The 21,392-nt window shown below is 36.1% G+C and overlaps 2 protein-coding genes across 2 annotated transcripts in view; one reads left to right on the forward strand and one right to left on the reverse strand.

Annotated features, from left to right (window-relative positions):
• BRWD3 (bromodomain and WD repeat domain containing 3) overlaps positions 1-21,392 on the reverse strand; it is a 137,085-nt gene that overhangs the window by 113,950 nt on the left and 1,743 nt on the right. Inside the window, exons 5-6 of the mRNA XM_050776288.1 lie at positions 6,951-7,101; positions 5,181-5,279 (exon numbers count right to left, since the gene is read on the reverse strand). Coding sequence (XP_050632245.1) covers positions 5,181-5,279; positions 6,951-7,101 — 250 coding nt within the window. The remainder of the gene's footprint in view (positions 1-5,180; positions 5,280-6,950; positions 7,102-21,392) is intronic.
• SH3BGRL (SH3 domain binding glutamate rich protein like) overlaps positions 12,006-21,392 on the forward strand; it is a 523,004-nt gene continuing 513,617 nt past the window's right edge. The window contains exon 1 of the mRNA XM_050776452.1: positions 12,006-12,015. The gene's annotated coding sequence lies outside the window, so the exon portion shown is untranslated. The remainder of the gene's footprint in view (positions 12,016-21,392) is intronic.

The following is a 21,392-nucleotide window of genomic DNA, read 5'->3' on the forward strand; positions in this document are numbered from 1 at the left end:
TCTTTGCTATTGTGAATAGTGCTGCAATAAACATATGTGTGCGTGTATCTTTAAAATAGAATGATTTCAAAGTATGCACCTATCCAGAGTAGCTTACCTGTTCCCATATTATTCTAGATCTACACTATCCAATATAGAGGACACTAGCCACATGTGTTTGCAAATTACTTAAAATTAAATAAAATAAATATTTACTTTCTTTGCAATAATCTCCATTGTCAAAGAAGGTTCTATTGAGTAGCACTGTTTTATATAAAATACCAGTTAAAATATGCCCTGAAAAATTACTAATGTAATTCCAAATATAATGGGCAGAATGAAAAGAGGGACATGTCCATTTATGATACAAATTCTATGCATAGTGGGAAGAGAAGGGAACATCCTCCAACCGAAAAAAAGGCATTTATCATTATACTTAATGGTGAAAGATGATCTGCTTTCACCCTATGATCAGGAACAAGGCAAACCTGTACACTCTCACCCTTTTAATTTGCCTATATACATACATACATATATATGGAGTCTTGATCTGTTGCCCAGGCTGGAGTGCAGTCAGTCATGCAATTTTGGCTCACAGCGACCTCCACCTCCCAGGTTCAAGCGATTCTCCTGCCTCAGCCTCCCAAGTAGCTAGGATTACAGGCATGCACTACCAAGCCCAGCTAATTTTTATATTTTTAGTAGAGAGGGGGTTTCACCATGTTAGCCAACCTGGTCTCAAACTCCTGACCTGATCTGCCCGTCTCGGCCTCCCAAAGTGCTGGAATTACAGGCGTAAGCCACCGCACCCGGCCTAATCCACCATTGTAGTAGAGGCACTAGCAGTTCAATAATTTAAGAAAAAGAAATAGAAGGCACATAAAATCAGAAAGGAAAAAGTAAACCTATCTTTATTTACAGACAACAGGGTTATCTATGTAAAGAATCACAAAGAATCTCAAGGAAAAAAAGGCATTAAATTTAGTAAATAAATGTACTGAGGTCAATATACGGAAAAACAAAACAAAACAAAAAGAAAAAAAATTCTATCTACTAGCAACAAACTGGAAATCAAAAATCTTAAACATACAATTTAAAACAGTATAAAAACCGTAAAATCCTTAGGGAAAGTTTTCACAATAGATGTGTTAAGACCTCAACACTGAAAACTACAAAACGCTGCTAAGAGAAATTAAAGATTTACATAAATAGAGAGATATACTACGTTCCTGGATTAGAAGGCTCAATGCTGTCAAGATGTCAGTTATTCTAAAATGTCTCTATAGATTCAGTGCAATCGCAAAACCCCAGTACCTTCTTTTTGGGGGAAATTGAGAAGCTGATTCTAAAATTTATGTGAAAATGCTAAGGAATGGAAAAGCCAAAAAAATTTTTTAAAAATGAGAGCAAAGTTGGAAGACTCAGATAGCAGAGAGTCCAGAAAGACTCATATACACATGGTTAAATTATTTTCGACAAATGTGCCACGATAATCCAATGGGGAAAAAGATGGCCTTTTCAACAAATGATACTGGAATTAGACACCCATATGCAAAGATAAAAAATTTAAAAAAAAAGGAATTCAATCTAAACCACATACCTGATATAAAAATTAAAATGATCAAAAGTCTAAATATACAACAAAACTATAAAACTTCTAGAATATAGGAGAAAATCTCTGTGAGCATGAGTTAGGCAAATACTTCTTTGAACACAAAAAGTACAATCTTAAAGACAAAACTGATAAATTAGACTTCAGCAAAAATTTCTGTTTTTTGAAAGACACTGTTAATAACATAGGGCCAGGGCCAGTGGCTCACGCCTGTAATCCCAGGGGGAGGCCAAGGCAGGTGATTGCTCAGCTCAGGAGTTTGAGGCCAGCCTGGGCAACAAAGCTAAACCCCATCTCAATTTAAAAAGATGGGAGGGGAGGGGAAGGGAGAGGAGGGAGAAGGGAGGAGACAACTGCATACTGAGAGAAAATATTTGCAAAATACAAAGGATTTGTACCCAAAATAGATAAAGAACCTCAAAACTCAATAATAAAAAAAAATCCAAACAACTCAATTTAAAAAATGGGTGAATACTTCACTAAAGATCTATAGACTGGCAAATATGCACATGAAAAGATACCAACTGACAGTATCAGAAGCTGGTGAGAATGTGGGACTAGAAATCTCATATATTGCTGGTGGGAATACAACATATATAGCTACTTTCACAACAGTTTGGCAGTTTCTTATAAAGTTAAAGTTGTATTTAACATATGATCCAACGACTGACTGCACTACCTAGATATTTATTTACCCAAAGAAATAAAGAAAGACATTCATGCAAAGGCCTGTACATGAATATTTGTAATAGCTTTATCCATAATAGGCAAAATTATTAAACAGATTATGGTAAACTCATAGAATGGAATACTACTTGGTAATAAAAGAAATAAACTACTGATACATGAAATGACACGCATGAATTTCAAAAGCACTGGTCTAAGTGAAATCAGACAGACACAAAAGGCTACTTACTACATGATTTAATTTAGATGACATTTTAAATAACGTGAAGCACAGTCAGTCACAAAAAGATTACTGGTTTCCAGGGGTTAAGCAAGTGATACTGAGGCTGATAAAAATGTTCCATATTTTTATTGTGGTGGTGGTTACACAAAAATGTATACAATTTGTCAAAACTTATTGAATTGCACACTTAAGAAGACAGCCTTTTATGTCAATAATATCCTAATATAGTTGACTTAAAAAAGTATCATGGCTATATACTCTGTCTTTGGAGCTATCTGATTGTAAAGCTGTCATACCAAGAAAATATGGTGACATCTGACCATGAATATGATAGATAGTCTATTTAGAAGACAAGCAATGTAACTTAGGCCAATCAAATAACTTCTCTGAGCTTTGGGTTTCTCTGCTGCAAACAAAAGGATTTTCAACCAAGTTCCCCAAATCTGTTCCCAGGAACTTACAGGATCTCTAGATCTGTTTCCAAGATCTTACAGATATTCTGGAAAGAGTTTCCATGCTTAAATTACTTGGGAAATGCTCCCTATTTAAGGTGAGCAATGCATTTTAACATATGAAAATTCCTCCATTCATTCAACTTTTCCCCATTTTTAAAAAGCTGTTTCCCACATTTACTTGACCATGAACTCCTTTCCCACCCCCCCCACCCCTGAAAAAGAGTGTCAGTTCTTTATAGTTCTAAGATTCAACAGAACTTTCAAGAGGATATACCAGACAGGCGCGGTGGCTCACGCCCGTAATCCAAGCACTCTGGGAGGCCAAGGCGGGTGGATCATTTGAGGCCAGGAGTTCAAGACCAGCCTGGCCATCATGATGAAGCCCCATCTCTACTAAAAATAAAAAATAAAAAAATTAGTTGGGTGTGGTGGCGCATGCCTGTAATACCAGCTACTCAGAGGGCTGAAGCACAAGAATAGCTTGAACAAGGGAGGGGGAGGTTGCAGTGAGCAGAGATTGTGCCACTGCACTCTAGCCTGAGTGACAAGAGACAAGAGTGAGATTCTGTCTCAAAAAAAAAAAAAAAAAAAAAGATATACCTTCATGATTAAGTTTTGTTTAGATTGGCAACCTATAAACCTGACTGGTTTGAAAGTAGCTATGGAGAACTATGATCCACAAAGAGAAAACTGCCTCAAATCACAAACTGGAAAGAAGATTTCATATCCATCTTAGTGAGTTTTTGTCAGGCTTTTAATTCTAAATAACTTAAATTTAAGCATCTTGAATACCAGGTACTACGTGAAAATACATCATGATTGAATTGCCTCTGTTCTAAAAGCTCCTCCCCAAATAACATGCCAGATTTAAAATGAATTTAAAAGCATCAATGCCAGGGACATGACAATTCCTAAGCAATTACTAAAAGAATAACAAACAGATTCCAATCTGTGTAAACAGTTTATTTTACAAAACCAGCAGAAGTTTGAAAGTATATGCTTAGTTGAAAGAAAAAAAAAAAGCGAGAGAAGGGAAGAAGGGATAAAGAAAGCCTGTAAACCTAATACTGTAATGGTTGCTCTTTAGCACTTCACATGTGACCCATGAAGTATAACACACTAACAAAATAATGTTGACAGTATAGCTAAAAATATTGTATTTTGAAAATAAGTAAATGCATGAATAACAAAAGTTATCTCAATTCAATATATTAATTATGACTAAAGTTGGAAAATTCTGGTGGATAAACAAACTACCCTTGAAAGGAAAAAAAAAAAAGTTAGCAATACCATGTTCAATGAGACTCAACTTTTCCAAGTAACATCCAACCTATGGAAGAGTATTTTTATCAATATACTCCAGAGTATCCAATTTCCCTGAATAAGTCCCATGAATGTCTAATCAATGATTTTGTCTAAATACATCTTAAAAAATATTTCTAGCTTCAATTTACTTAACTTCTGAGTATAAACTACAAAGCTTATTGTATAAGAAATATTCCTTTTTAAAAAGTATTCATATTTTTCTATCTGAAATTCATCCCTTTCAAATTTTACGCATATTCTGTAGGTACTATACACTATATAAAATAACGTAATTTTTTAGAAGAGTGAGAAAGTAATGGAGCAGAGGAGCAATTACTCACCCAGCACCTTGGTTTTGCACATACTTTGTGAGGGCGAACTTTAATATAAATAGTTTTGTATCTAGATCTCTTTGGGAACCACTACTATTATTTCTTCATAATGGTCTGGCCAGAGATGTCCCAAGAATAATTTGAATGAGACGTGAATTTCATTAAACTGGAACCAAGAAAGGTGACTTTTTGTCTTAATACAGACATATAAAAATGTATAACATCATTATAATTTTGGAAAATAACACATATAAATAATGTATTTTTGTTTGGGAAACTCAGCACATAGACATGTAAATAGACAACCATATGGCTAAAAACGTCTATACTATATTAAAAAAAAGTTTCTGCTAAGAAAGAAGTGAAATGAAATGAAATAAAGAAAACAAAGATCACCTTTTATAAAACATTATACGTGCTTTAAGTAAAAATGTTTAAAAAATCTGGACTAGCCATGAAACTCCTCAGGAATGTAAACAGTTTGTTTATGCTTCCAATTTAATTTTGGTACCTATTTTTGTCTTCCTACTGAGTTCAGTAAGGAAAGAATCAACAACCTGTTTATAACACACAGGTATATTACTCACCCACATTTGGAGGTTTCACATAATTTACAGGTAGTTCTGGAGGTCTGCCTCTATGTAGAGCCGCAAAAGCAGACCCATTCCATAGTGTACTCTTACAGTCTATACAAAAAGAACAAAGGTTAGCTAAGGAATTGAGCAGTTTGTTTTTTTCTTTTTTTTAACCCATGTCTCAGAAGCAAATGTCTGATTTTAATTTCATTTGTTGGAATACATTTTTAATTATTAAACCAAAATGAAAATAATAGGTATTTATTTGAACATGTTATAAACTAAATTTATAACCGGTAAACACCAACACCTAAACATATCATCTGGATATTTTATTTCTAAGCTAGCCTTGAACTAAAGCTTTTTTTATGCACATATTTGAATCTTATATAAATATATCACAGATTAATAAGCTTTAAAGTTTACATCAGTTCTTCTTGATCTTTAGGCTTACATGTCTACTCATATAAAACCGTATAAGCAAGGATATAACTATAGCACAAGTATGCCAGGGAAAATTCAGGCATATTTATACTTGGGTACATGCTCGTATTATGAAATACTTGCCAGTTGTGTCATAACAGATAAGAGCACCGCATATCAGACGGTAACTGATTATAAAGAGCTGTGTTTTTTTCTCTTTCATGTTTAAGTCAAAAAATGGAAGAAAATATTAAATATTACTAATAACTTGGCTTCAAAACAAAAAGCCAAAAGCTCTCTTGAAAGCTTCCAAATAAACTCAATTAAGAATTTCCTTAAATTATAAAATGAGATGCTTAAAATCTGGTATCATTACACAACTATTTATCTTGGAGAATTAGGATTTCTAAAAATAGTATGCTAATTAAACAAAACATAGACATAAATGGGCTGCTAGACCTTAAGTATTTATTACTCCAATAGACATCTTTAATGACTACTTTTACATGTTTATGTTTATCAAATACCACTTTATATGTTTGAAATATTGAAGTTCCAGGTAAAACGTGGGAAAAATCTGTAAAACACTGAAAATGAACAGAGTAGAAAAGCTTATTTAACAATTACTGAGGCCAGGCGTGGTGACTCAAACCTGTAATCCCAGCACTTTGGGAGGCCAAAGCGGGTGGATCACGAGGTCAAGAGATTGAGACCATCCTGGCCAACATAGTGAAATCCTGTCTCTACTAAAAATACAAAAATTAGCTGGGCAAGGTGGCACACAACTGTAGTCCCAGCTACTCGGAGAGGCTGAGGCAGGAGAATTGCTTGAACCTGGGAGGCGGAGGTTGCAGTGAGCCGAGATCACACCACTGCACTCCAGCCTGGTGACAGAGCAAGACACCGTCTCAAAAAAAAAAAAAAATTACTGATGGGTTGATATTTTTGCTTAAATATGTTCAAATATTAAAACTGTACATATAATTTTCATTTACCTGTTACAAAAAGCACAGTATCATTAGGATGACATTATCAAAACTAATAAAGTGTAAGAACATTATAATGAAAGAATATGTTAAGTATTTATACTGTATTAATCAAAGCAGCAATCTTTGAGATCTCTATTCCATGATTACAAAGGTATTTTATATTCTTTACCTCTATATATTCACTTCTACACAAAAGTACTCCTTTTTAGGTCTCTAAAAATTTACTTGTACACTAAGAAAACAAAAACAACATTGGCAAGATAAGAAAAACTAGTATTTAGAAAAGCATGGGAACATTTACTCAACCTAAAAATAAGCTACTCTCCACTCCTTCCTCCGATATCACAGTTCTAAATTCTGAAAATCTCACCTTTGGCATCCCGTAGCAGAGACTGCCGACCGACACCTAATAATGTCTGTACCCCAGGAACACTCTGAGGGATCTCTTTATCTAGTAAAGGACCAATTCTCTCACAAATTTTAAGGAGGTAGTCTGGAGGAATGTGTGCATTTGCTGCCACCTAAAAAAGTACACAGGAAAAACACATTTATTTGGTTTAAAAATATAAATCTATTCTACTACTAAACTGTTCCATTATAGAGCAAAGTACAGTTTTAAAATATAGAATCAGGCCTGGGCATGGTGGCTCATGCCTGTAATCCCAAAACTTTGGGAGGCTGAGGCAGGTCGATCACTTGAGGTCAGAAATTCGAGACCAGCCTGGCCAACATGGTGAAACCCCGTCTCTACTAAAAATACAAAATTAGCCAGGCATGTTGCTGCGCACCTCTAACCCCAGTTACTCAGGAGGCTGAGGCAGGAGAATCACTTGAACCCAGTAGGTGGAGGTTGCAGTGAGCCAAGATTGGGCGACTGCACTCCCATCTGAGCAACAGAGCAAGACTCTGACTCAAAAAAAGAAATAAAAAAATAAAAATAAATAAAATATGGAATCAGAGCCAGGTGCAGTAGCTCAGGCAGATAATCCCAGCACTTTTAGAGGCCAAGGCAGGTGGATGGCTTGAGCCCAGGAGTTTGATACCAGCCTCGGCCACACAACAAAACCCCATTTCTACAAAAAATACAAAAATTAGCTGGGTATGGTGGCTGCACCTGTAGTCTCAGCTATTCGGGAGGCTGAGGTGAGAGGATCACTTGAGCCCCAGAGGCAGAGGTTGCAGTGAGCCGAGACTGCACCACCACACTCCAGCCTGGGTGAGAGAGAAAGACCTTGACTAAAAACAAAAACAAAAACAAAAACAAAAACAAACAAAAATACATATAGGTGTGTATGTGTGTGCATATTCCATATACATATGGAATCAGGAAGAGAAAATTTTAAATATTTAATAATTAACCAAATTTAAGAAACGGTCACAAAATAAGCACATTTAAATGATATGACAACATTTACATGGCATGGCACTCTAATATACGTTTAAATGTCTTGATAAAGTCATTTGCTTAGCTGTTAATCTTATGAAATAAGTGTTATAAAGCAACTAACATGCCAAAATCAAAAAAGCACACAAGTGATGAGTAAACTCTCTATTACTTGATTCAATCAGTAGTGACGAACTGATCCAAAACCAGAATACCTAGATTCTATACAAATGATAAGAATACAAGTGAAAGGCATTGCTTGCACCAAACCCACAACCCATAAAGCAAAATTGTTTTTCCTATTAAAGTTAACTTGTTTCCAAAAGGGTATAAAACTAACAATGTTATAAATACTATGCTTTAAATAACTAATAACTCAGCTATGTAGCCAAAATTCCTTGAAACAAAAACTTGTTTTTAAAAAAACCAAGTAAAATTCTGGACATTAGATACCACATATAGATAAGAATGAAACTATAAAACAACAAAAATTGTGTTGCATTTTTAAATTAAGCTAATGTATAAATCCCTGAGGTGTTTCATAAATACTTGTTAAAACAATAAACAGAAAAACCAGAATATTAAAAATCTTTTAGATAAAGTAAACATTTACATCCTCATCTTGAAATAGGTCCTAAAATCTACTTCTGGTTACAATGTCAATTTTTGTAAGTGCTATAATTGTGTGTGTATATATATATACACACACACACACGTGTGTGTATATACATGTATACATATACATATGTATATACATATATACAATATACATATGTATATACATATATACAATATACACACATATATGTGTATATATATATTCAGTGGCATATATACACATATATGTATATACACATATATGTATGTGTATATGTACAAATACATATGTGTATCTATACATGTATGTGTATATATGTATATGTATATATACATATGCGTGTGTGTGTGTGTATATGCCATTGAATAGGACACACATCAATAGTATTACCACCAAGTCAATCAAGAACAACAAAGGGCTGGGAACAGTGTCTCATGCCTGTAATCCCAGCACTTTGGGAGGCAAAGGTAGGAGAATCACTTGAGCCCTGCAGTTCAAGATCAGCCTGGGCAACATAGTGAGATCTCATCCCTACAAAAAATGTAAAAATTATAGCTCTGAATGAAAATAAGTGAAAAAAAAAAAAAAGAACAACAACAACAAAAAGTAGCCGGGCATGGTGACACGCCTGTAGTCCCAGCTACTCGGAGACTGCAGTGGGAGGATTGCTTGAGCCCACAAGGTCAAGGCTGCAGTAAGCTGTGTTCCTGTCACTGCACTCTAGCCCCTGGGTGACCCTATCTCCAAAAAAAAAGAACAACAATAAAACACAAAAGAATAATTTTCTAAATCATCTCTGGCGATCACCACGGGAGAAGATATTTTGTATGTTTTCTACAATGCTGTATTCCTAGCACCCAAAAAAGTGCTGGGCATAAAGCGGGACTAAATAAATATTTGTTGAATAAATGAATAAAAATCAAAGTAAAGTCTAACTATAATCAATGTTTTTGTTTTTTTGAGTCGGGGTCTTGCTCTGTCACCCAGGCTGGAACGCAGTGGCATAATCTCGGCTCACTGCAACCTCCACCTCCCAGGTTCAAGTGATTCTCCTGCCTTAGCCTCCAGAGTAGCTGGGATTACAGGTGCAAGCCACCATGTCCAGCTAATTTCTGTATTTGTAGTAGAGACGGGGTTTCACCATGTTGGCCAGGCTGGTCTCGAACTCCTGACCCCGTGATCCGCCCGCTTCGGCCTCCCAAAGTGCTGGGATTACAGGTGTGAGCCACTGCGCCCAGCCTAATCAATGTTATTGTAAGAATTCCTGGAGGAAAAATCTCAAATTCTCGTATCAGGTTGCCTTTTTTGATTTCCTAGGAAACACAGGTCAAAGAACCACAGTCAAACATGTATTCAGAATTCTGGTAACATGAGTGTATCACCCGTGATTATTTTTGTTTTAAATTATATCCTGCTATATATCTTTGGTAAGTTCCTTCAAAAAACAATTTGAATCTACCAAAATAATTGAAGCCTGTGCAACTGTCATGATGCTCAGGAAGAATGGTAATCAGATTATTTCAGATTTGCGTCTCCAGGGTTTAGTTTATGCATCAGGACAGAGGATTAAGTAAATTCTATCCATTAATTCTCACATCTTTAGTTTTTCTTCCAAGCAAATAACTATACAGAGCTATGTTTAAAAAAAATATAGAGGTAATATTAAAGTCAATGCAGCTGATGATTCAATCTAAAAAATACTTCATGGCTGGGAACGGTGGCTCACGCCTATAATCCCAGCACTTTGGGAGGCCGAGGAGGGAGGATTGCTTGAAGCTAGGAGTTCGAGACTAGCCTGGTAAACATAGCAGGACCCTATCTCTACAAAAAAAAAACAAAAATAAAAATAAGAATAAATCATTTCCTGTCATCTACAGAGTGATATCCTAAAATCCTAGTTTATAATTCACACCCTGTACATTAAGGCATTTCCTAAATATGACTATATGCAAACATAATTAGTACCCTTAAAATATGTATCTGGAAAAAAACTCTTAAGTGCTGCATATTAACAACTATAACAGCTTATGTCTTTTTTCCCAAAACTGTCTTAGATAAACTGGGCTTCTGTTATCAGTCATTATTTTTTCATCAAGTAAATGCTGTAAGAGGGCTTCTACATAGAGTAGTAGTTGACATCTTTACTGGTAATTACTTTTTTTAATCCTCTGGACCAACTCAAGATATTCAGTTGTTACATAAAAACTTCACTTAACTACCCTAGAAATACAACATATTTAGCATATACAATCCAGAAAATGGGAGTTATATAATTAGAATTTTTAGCATTACCCTCCTATAGAAAGAAAATTTGTTGGAGTTATATCTTAAACTGATATCTTAAGCTCCCTATCTATTTCATTTTATTGAAACAATGATGCTTGAGTTTCAGCTAATTATATAAAAAGATTTATCAATCACTCAGTAATAATTCAAAAATACAGGATCATTAATGGTCATAAATGAGGTCTATATATTCAGCAAATACAATTTACTCCTAACTATCCCTTTAAAGACTGTACAATAAACAAGTTTGATTTTCACTCTATACAATAGAAAACTGCTTGATTTCTAAGCAGTTACATGAAAATGTCCTTTTCTCTAAAATCAATAAAAATCTGATTATATGGCTGGGTGCGGTGGTTCACCCCTGTAATCCCAGCACTTTGGGAGGCCAAGGCGGGTGGATCACGGGGTCAGAAGATCGAGACCATCCTGGCTAACACGGTGAAACCCCGTCTCTACTAAAAATAAAAAAAATTAGCTGGGCATGGTTGTGGGCGCCTGTAGTCCCAGCTCCTCGGGAAGCTGAGGCAGGAGAATCACTTGAACTCGGGAGGCAGAAGTTGCAGTGAGCCGAGATCACGCCACTGCACTACAGACTGGGCGACAGAGCGAGACTCCACCTCAAAAATAAATAAATAAATAAATAAAATATGATTATAACACTAGAGAAACAGATTCGATCAAAATAATGGCAATAACAATCTTTTGAGTTTAAACATGATAGCTAGCTTCTCCTTCAAACCACTTTAGCAGGCTTCCAAACTATATCGATGTAGTTCTGAAAATGTTTCTTTTAAATCAAACTTTAGGTCTTATAAGGGTAGTTAACTGCTTACTTGAATCCATTTGCTTTTCATAAAAGCTGGAACTTTTTAAAGGTGATCTTTTCAGACATAAGAACTCTTACCTACCCTGAATAGTTTTTTTTTTTTTACATTTTTAAATAAATGTATTTATTTTATTGTTATATAATGGCCTATAAAATTAATGTCTTAATATTATAAATCACTCTTTTTGTTTAAAGCTCAAACATTCTAATTTCAGTCATTTAACTACATTTATCTCTCTGGAATATAATGGCCAACTCGGAACAGTTAAGTGCTCTGAGGCTTGCAGAAGAAAAACATTCTCTATAAACAAAGTTTAAGTGTATAATACGGGGGGGGGGGGGGGAACAGAGTATAATACGAGGCCAGGTGTGGTGGTTCACGCCTGTAATCTCAGCACTTGGGAGACAGAGGCGGGAGGATCACTTTGAGGCCAGGAGTTCCAGACCATCCTGGGCAACATAGTGAGACCGCCATCTCTACTAAAAAAGGTTTTTGTTAAGAGTATAATTCAAACTTCTGTATTATTCTATAAAACAGCTCTAAAAGTTAAATTATAGAATCTCTGAAATGAAAGGATCCCTATGTATAATCAACCTAACCCCACACCTCACAGAAGAGAGAACAGATCCAGAAGTAAAGTGCCTTGTCCAATTGTTACAATGAAACAAGACAGGAATCTGGGTTTCTCTGCCCACTGCTCTTTCTACTACTGTCCCCTTAAGGCAGTTGAAAAATTGATGATAGAGATCATTAACACAAAGCTGCAAAGCAATGAGAACTGTAAATCTGAATAAACTGAAAGACATTAAATTAACCCTAGATTATAAACCTTCTTGATAGTTAGACTGGCTGACCTAAAGAGCAAATCTAATAACTGAATTACCATACTTCAGAATCATTATGACAACTGAGAAAACCAGAAAACTGAGATGATACTATTCATCATAATTAGTTAAAAGAAATCCAGCTGGGCACTGAATAAAACGTGAAAGGTAGCGAATCTCAGGAGGCCAGAACTGCACCAGGAGCTACATTTGAAATACTAATTTTCAAACACCAAAAGTATTTGTTTACCCTGGCTTTTAAAAATAATAGTATCAGACAAGTAACTCTAAAAAACAAATATAGCAGAGAATAAGCTATTTGTTTTCCAAGACTGTGGCTACAGAAGCTAAATGAAGAAGCAAACTGGGATTGCATGCTCAAAAAGTAAAATGTAACATTTTGCCTGGGATTGATTGATTCATTTAGAGGACAGAACAGGCATATACAAAAGTTAGTCACGTAATATTTTGCTCTTTAGAGACAGAAAACAAAATGGATTTTGAAAAATACAGCAAAGCTTTATATCAATGTAAGTGTACTACAGTATAGATAAGCAGGGTACTTTGAAGTCTGAGAGCCTGGATTATTCAGGCTCTACAATTTACTAGCTGTTACTCTTTTTTGGTAGTATGATCTAGTAGAGAGACTGATTTGAATCTTTGCAGCATCCCCAGTTACTACTTATGTGACCATAGGCAAAGTTTCTTAGCCTCTCAGCCCGAACTTCCTCATCTGTAAAAGAGTAATGATAACTATCTCCTAAAATTCGGTTAGGACAAACACAGTCATTCACTCATGCATTCATTCAGCCATTTAAAGTATAGGAAAGCAATGGAAAGATTAAATCGCTGCCCTAAGGGAACCCATAGTCTCAGAGGAGCAAATAAAATAGTAAGTAGAAACAAATTAAAGCTGCAAGTGCCCAGAGGTCAGTACAGAGAACTAAAGAAGCAAAGAAGTAAGGTACACCTAATTTTGCGTAGAGGTTTAAGGGTTCATGTCCAGTTTCACCCTTGAAAAATATATGAAAAGTTCACAAGACAGAAAGAGAAAGGAGGGCATTCCAAACAAAGAGAAAGGCACCCCAACCCAGTAAAATTTTGCATGGTAGCTAGCGCATAATATATACTTATTAAGAAGGCCTTTTTATTTTTTTTTTTTTAATGAAAAACCCCAGGGTACAGTGGCTCCGGTCTGTAATCCCAGGAGGACCGCTTGAGCCCAAGAAATCAAGACCAGCTTGGGCAAAAAAAAAGTGAGACCCTGTCTTTACAAAACATAAAATTATTAGCCAGGCATGATGGTGCACGCCTGTAGTCCCAGCTACTCAGAGGCTGAGGTGGGAGGATCGATTGAGCCCAGGAGGTCAAGGCTGCAGTGAGCCATGATCCAGCCACTGCACTCCAGCCTGGGTAACAGAGTGAGATGTTGTCTCAAAAAAAAAAAAAAAAAAAAAAAGACTGGAAGAAAACATAAAAAATTAACTGGTTTTTCTCTTTGCACATAAAAGAAAACATAAAAAAAAAAAACTGGGTTTTCTGTTTTTCATGTCTACAATAACCTAAATCAAATGCTGTGTTTTAATGGTTGCTGAATTTGAAAGAGAAGTGAAAAACCGGGCAGGAAAAAAAAAAAAAAGAAGAAGACAGCAGGCAGGCCTTTCTCTAGTCGCACTTACAAAATGTTAAAATTTCCTATCACTCTCCTTTGAAAATGCTAATCATTATGCATAGCATTTCTTTTTCTTTTTATTAGTTGTAAGATTTCCTCAAGAAAGAGACAACCAGAAGCGACCCTCCTAGGGTCAAGTATTCTCTGGGTTATACTATCTCAAGAAAGCACTTAAAAGCACTATAGCCTGAGGGTAGATGAAATTAAGACAAGGACAGGGGACCCACCCACATTCTAGTAGGTGCTCAGCAGAGAAAGGTCCAACAAAAGAACTCAGTACCAACTAGCAGATAAAATAAACCAAAAATACATATACCATGCTTCTAAGAAAAGTTAAGAAAACTGAACAAATAATTGACACTCAGCTAACTGTAAAGCACAATGGCACATACTAAAGGGCATGAGAAAACATCTTTTTTTTTTTTTTTTTTTTTTTTTTTTGAGACAGAGTCTCACTCTGCCACCCAGGCTGGGGGGCAGTGGCCAGATCTCGGCTCACTGCAACCCCCACCCTCCAAATTCAATGGATTCTCCTGCCTCAGCCTCTAGAGTCTGGGATTACAGGCGCCTGTCACCGAGCCTGGCTAATTTTCTGTATTTTTAGTAGAGAAAGGGTTTCATCATCTTAGCCAGGCTGGTCTTGAACTCCTGACCTCATGATCCACCCACCTAGGCCTCCCAAAGTGCTGGGATTACAGGCATGAGCCACCGAGCCCAGCCGAGAAAACACCTTAAACAGGGTAACTTAAAATACGAGTAAATAGGCCAGGCGTGGTGGCTCATGCTTGTAATCCCAGCACTTTGGGAGGCCTAGGTGGGCTGATCACTTGAGGTCAGGAGTTCAAGACCAGCCTGGCCAACATGATGAAACCCCATGTCTACTAAAAATACAAAAAATTAGCTGGGCGTGGTGGTGCATGCCTGTAATCCCAGCTACTCTGGAAGCTAGGGCAGGAGAACGGCTTGAGCCAGGGAAGTGGAGGTTGCAGTGACTGCCACTTCACTCTAGCCTGGGTCACAGAGCGAAACTCTGTCTCAATAAATAAACAAATAAATCTCAATAATATATAGAAAATAAATTCAGGATACAATCAGAAGGGTTGAGAATCCCTGCAATAAGACATCTGAAAGACTCACAATAAACTTCCTATTTGTTTTAAAAAAAAGTGAGTACTACACCTATGCAAATTACACTAAATATCTTTTGACATACATTCATGTTTGTGTTAACACAGACACAGCTCACTCATTCTGAGTTCAATTCTGACACTAACATTTTAAATATTCTTTTTTTATAGTACTGTTTTATATACCCCTTACTTTATAAAAATATTAAGGGCCAGGAACGGTGACTCATGCCTGTAATCCCAACACTTTAGGAGGTCGAGGTGGGTGGATCACTGGAGGTCAGGAGTTCAATGTTGGCCTTGGCCAACATGGTGAAACCCCATATCTACTGAAAATACAAAAATTACCCAGGCCTGGTGGTGCACGCCTATAATCCCAGCTACTCGGGAGACTGAGGAAAGAGAATCACTTGTACCTGGGAGGCGGAGGTTGCAGTGATCCAAGATAGCGCCACTGCACTCCAGCCTGAGCGACAGAGCAAGACTCCATCTTAAAAAAATAAAAATAAATTTTAAAAAATTAAGAAAATTAGGGGATGATATTTCATCAACTAAGAAAATATAACATCTGTGGTCATAGTTCTCCAGATTTCCATGCTGGTTGTTCGGTCTCTCTAACCCTAATTTTAAAATGTAGTGAACAATTCATTTGCACAGCATTTTACAATTAACAAAACGCATTCTTTCACCTTTAACTAACTTGTTCCCCACAACAAATGGGAAATTTTCATTTTATAATTGAGGAAATTCAATCTCTGAGAGCTTAAGTAATTTCCCTAGGGTCACTCAACAAGTAAATACTAAATATTTACTAAATACTAAATATTAGGGACTTTTCTACTACTCACAAAATCCCACGTAAGAAATGTCAAGCAAGGTCATCTCTAAATTATGACACAAACACTAAACTGCCTTTTTAGAATACTATTTTGCTGCCTACCAAAAGGAAAGTGTTCATTAATCAATCAGTAATCAACATCAGTAGTAAAACAAAAACTAAAACACAGGAACTAAAACTAATATTCAAATGTGACAAAGATGCTCAGGGCAAAATTTCATTAAGGCAAATTCACTGAATCCAAAGTATTAGTCCCTAACACCAGCTCTCTTCACTTTCACAATATCTCATTTGTACTGAGATACCAGTTATCCTAAGATTAATGAAAAATCTCCAAAAGGATTTTAAATCATTGAAAGTACGTTCCTTAGAGCCCATATGTGGAAAAAAAAATGCCAAGGATCAATCTAGACAAATAACTAAAGCCAACATATTTCAGAAAGCACATGGTGGCTCAAGCAAGTCAGTAGTCAGGAGTAGTCAGGAATACTGATTTCCAGATATTGACCTCTATCTGTCATAATACCTATCAGTTAAGCATTATATGCACAATACACTGCACTGGGGTTGAGCAGAGAATGCTTTTTGATATCCCATGATGCATCCTATTCTTCCTAACTATGGCTATGTCCACATGGCAGTTAATAAATCACACATGCTTAAACTGCTTCCACACTTATAGATGCAATAACTATGCTACCAGCACTCAAAGATCATTCTGCTGTTCTCATTGACAATTTAATATATTATTAGTAATTGGAGAACAACAGCTGGTTAAGAAAAGAACACAGGTATATCTGGAATTTAAATACAGTGTTTTAAAGTAGTTGGTGAGGATCAAATGAGATAATGTGAAAACACTTTTGAACTTGAATGTGTTATATGCAGATGCAAGTTCTTACAACAACATATAATCATAGATGTATGTATACTTTTTAAGGACAATAACAAACAACCTTTATAAAAGTTTTTTCATAAAAAGCATAAAATTACTTCTAGTATTTTGCATATAAAATGAGAGTAATACAATTTATGTCATTCCAAATGTAAGCACTAACTGGTGCTTTCAGTTTTACAGATGAAAATGCGAAATAAATGTAAAACTATATACCACACCTAAACATATTTATAACTTTGGTTCAGTCTTTTTTTTTTTTCTTTTTTTTTTCAGTCTCAGTCACCCAGGCTGGAGTGCAGTGGTGCGATTCCAGCTCACTGCGACCTCTGCTTCCAGGGCTCAAGCATTTCTCATGCCTCAGCCTCCTGAGTAGCTGGAATTACAGACATGAGCTACCACACCCGGCTAATGTTTGTACTTTTAGTAGAAACGGGGTTTCACCATGTTAGCCAGGCTGGTCTTGAACTCCTGACCTCAAGTGATCCGCCTGCCTCAGCCTCTCAAAGTGCTGGGATTACAGGCATGAGCCACCACACCAGGCCCTGGTTCAATCTTACGATAGGAGTCTCCTAAAAATGATTTTAAAATCTTTGTAGTTTTTAAAAAGTTTCCAAATCACCATTTCAATATATAAAACTTACAGATTAACAAGAACTGTTCATTTAAATACACACAACCCTGATTACTCTGTTGTCCCCAATAATGCTCCAAGGAGGAAGCAATAAATTAGCCAACAACTCAATAGGGTCACCACAAATGAAAGGACGTCTGTATAATTCAAATTATCTACCTTAAGAAGAATTGCAAGAAGCAAATCTAATTCTATTATATGGTAACAGCCAACTAGGAAGCAGAAAATAAAGGGCCCAGATCAAAATTCAGAAACAATCACAACGTCAAAATTTTCCCTCTATTATTACTTAAAATTCTGGAAAATTGAGAGTGTTATATTTTATTTTATTTTATTTTTTTTTTTTTTTTGAGACGGAGTCTCGCTCTGTCGCCCAGGCTGGAGTGCCGTGGCCGGATCTCAGCTCACTGCAAGCTCCGCCTCCCGGGTTCACGCCATTCTCCGGCCTCAGCCTCCCGAGTAGCTGGGACTACAGGCGCCCGCCACCTCGCCCGGCTAGTTTTTTGTATTTCTTAATAGAGACGGGGTTTCACCGTGTTAGCCAGGATGGTTTCGATCTCCTGACCTCGTGATCCGCCCGTCTCGGCCTCCCAAAGTGCTGGGATTACAGGCTTGAGCCACCGCGCCCGGCCGAGAGTGTTATATTTTAAATGCCATATTCAAAAACCTTACAGTTCAACATAAACTGACCAAGAAGCTTCATGTACAGATTCTTTTTTAAATGACATTTCAGATCAGGATACGTCAATACTTAACTGCCAGCAGCTTTAAGAAAAAAGCACCTTCCTTTGTGTTCAAAATTACGAGTAAAACACTAAACACTAAATCAGACGACCGTTTCAGAAAACAGAAGGCAAGGATTTCTAGAATATGTAATTTAGTGTAAACATGGAATCATATGATTGTTTCAGAAAACAGAAGGTAAGGATTTCATTACTACTACTAACAGTAATGAAATGTTGAAGAAATCCAATTTATCATTACCTTAATATTATTCTGGATAAATAAGTATTAATGACAATCGGTTCAAATGCAAGTATACATATGAACAAAAAGGCAGGATTTTTGTCTCGTATATGCAGTATACGTGGCCATGCAACCCCAATTTACTATGTTGATATCCTAGTTAACACTTCATTGTACATTTGTCTTCTTTCCTTTTCATACCTCAATACACCTTAAGTTTGTAGTACTGTTATATAATGTAATATTCCAGATAAATCAAGATGATACTATTTATCAATATTTTGCCCTAAATTTCAATCCAAAATATGCAGCTAAATCAAGGACCACACTTTATAAATCCATCATTCCAATGGCAATTTAAAAAATACCTACCCCAGGCGGGGCACGGTGGCTCACGCCTGTAATCCTAGCATTTTGGGATGCTAAGGTGGCCAAGGTGGACGGATCGTGAGGTTGAGAAATCAAGACCATCCTGGCCAACATGGTGAAACCCCGTCTCTACTAAAAAATACAAAATTTAGCTGGGCATGGTGGCGTGCACCTGTAGTTCCAGCTACTTGGGAGGCTGAAGCAGGAGAATCGCTTGAACCTGGGAGGCGGAGGTTGCAGTGAGCCAAGATCCCGACACCGCACTCCAGCCTGGCGATAGAGCAAGACTCCATCCAAAAAAAAAAAAAAAACTTACCCCAAGAAAAATTATGCCATCTCTTCTACAAAGAAGCCACTCAAAATCAGCTCAGATGTGAAATAATTTTAATCAACAATATTACTGACAAAACTAGCAATCAAACCAACACTGCACATTCCCTTCTCAGCCACTACACGTCTGTTCAAATTATCACTCAACCCTGCCCATCTTCCCTTACAAAGAAGTCCATAGACATGTAAAAGAAAACCATAGTATCTAAACTATAATGTTCAAACAATAGAAGAAACCCTGTGTACATAAAAAAAAATAAGAAAATATAAAAACAGAAAATATTTAAAAGATAGATTAAAATTGAGTATATGTAAGAATTAACAATTTTTTTTTAATTCCTTAAAGGTCAAGCCTCACCAGTAATGAAAAAAAGCTACCTAAGTCAACCAAGAGCTACTGACATCTATTAAATATTAAAGAAACCGAATGATTTAAAACTATTAAAAAACTCACTCTAAATACCTAGATTATGACATTATAAATTAGTACAGTCTTCTGGAGAGCAAACAATATATGACAAGAGCTATAAAACTCATGAGACCCTTTGAACTGGTAACTCCACTTTAGGGAATAAAGTCCAGGAAAATAACTGGGGGCAGAAGGGATAGGGGAGAAAGTGAAAAGCAGAAAAAGACCACCTAACTATGCAAAGTTATTAGTGAAAGTCTGGAAGTAGCTCAAATGCTCAGCTGGAAGCTTGGTTCAAATTATATAGTACCTTAAATACAACTGAATTTTTTCTTACCATTAAAATAATGATGAGTATTCAAATACACAAGTACATTTTTCAATGTTAAGAAAAATATGAAGCATAAAATGGACACTGATCACAATTATGTAAAAATATGTCTTTACAATATGAGGAAAAGTCTAGTAAACTGGGTGGTTGGGGTTTTTTTGGTCAGAGGACTCTATTTTTTAATTACTTTGATTTTCATTTCCTTTTTATCACCATCAAGTTAGTTTCAAAAAAGCTTTTCCTTTTTAATCTCCTTTGTCACTTGCTTAAAAAAACACATATAGGCTGTGAGAGGGACAAATGTAAAGGAAAACATTTTCAATACACCTCAGTATTGAAACTATATACAAAAACCTGTAACAGTCATTAAGTGTTAAAACATATTAGTAGGCATTGTTGTTTTTGCCTCTTTTAGGGGGAGGGAAAGACTTAAGTCCAACAGAAAGACTGACTACAAATTAACCTGGCAGTACATGAAGTTTTTCAAAACTAATTTTTCTCCATCTGAGAAATTGTTACTAATAATAGTACAGATGGTCGAGTTTACCCTTATCACAATTATGCCATTTTCTGTGACTTGCAAAATATAAGACAACTATACAATCGGTAGACTTGATAAAAATGTGGCCTCACTGTTATAATATAAACAAAAATAACAAAATGAACACTAAAGCAATTTAAATATAGTCCTATTGCAAGCAAATTTTAAATCATTTATATTTAGAGTCTACCATACACCTCCAACTTTCTTTAACTTTGTCCGATTTTCCTCCACTTGGATCTTATTTGAAGGAAAGATAGCTGAATTTAGATTTTAGTAACATCATTCCTTTCTCCTTTCACTACCCTCCAATGCACTGTGGCAGCAGCTAACACAAGGGAACCTCCCCCGCAAAATAAAAAGGATCACCTGTTTTTGTGTGTCAATGCTGAATACAAAGTATATTTATACTATGAATTATATTTGCAGAAGAAACAACGCAGACAATCCAATGCCTTTGGTCCTTCACTAAAGTATATTCCATTTTCAAATATGTCCATTGTTGTCTCCCTGTAAACCCAAAATCGTGTTTCACCAATTCTCAAAAAGTGATAACTCAGTTTTTATTTAGTGAAAACAGGTCTATGAAAATGCGACTTAACTGGTGATTGAATGAGCTTATAAAATCAGAGATACATAACGATTATGCTTTTACTCAGTAGACCATCACCTAACCGGCAAAATTTGAAATTGGCTTGACGTTCCTTATTATTTTTAATTATGTCGTTTTACCTAATCCCTGGTCCGTCAATTCCCCTCCAGAGCCCCTTCCTCCCAC

Source organism: Macaca thibetana, chromosome X (genome assembly GCF_024542745.1).
Source record: "Macaca thibetana thibetana isolate TM-01 chromosome X, ASM2454274v1, whole genome shotgun sequence".
Classification (NCBI taxonomy): Eukaryota; Metazoa; Chordata; class Mammalia; order Primates; family Cercopithecidae; genus Macaca; species Macaca thibetana.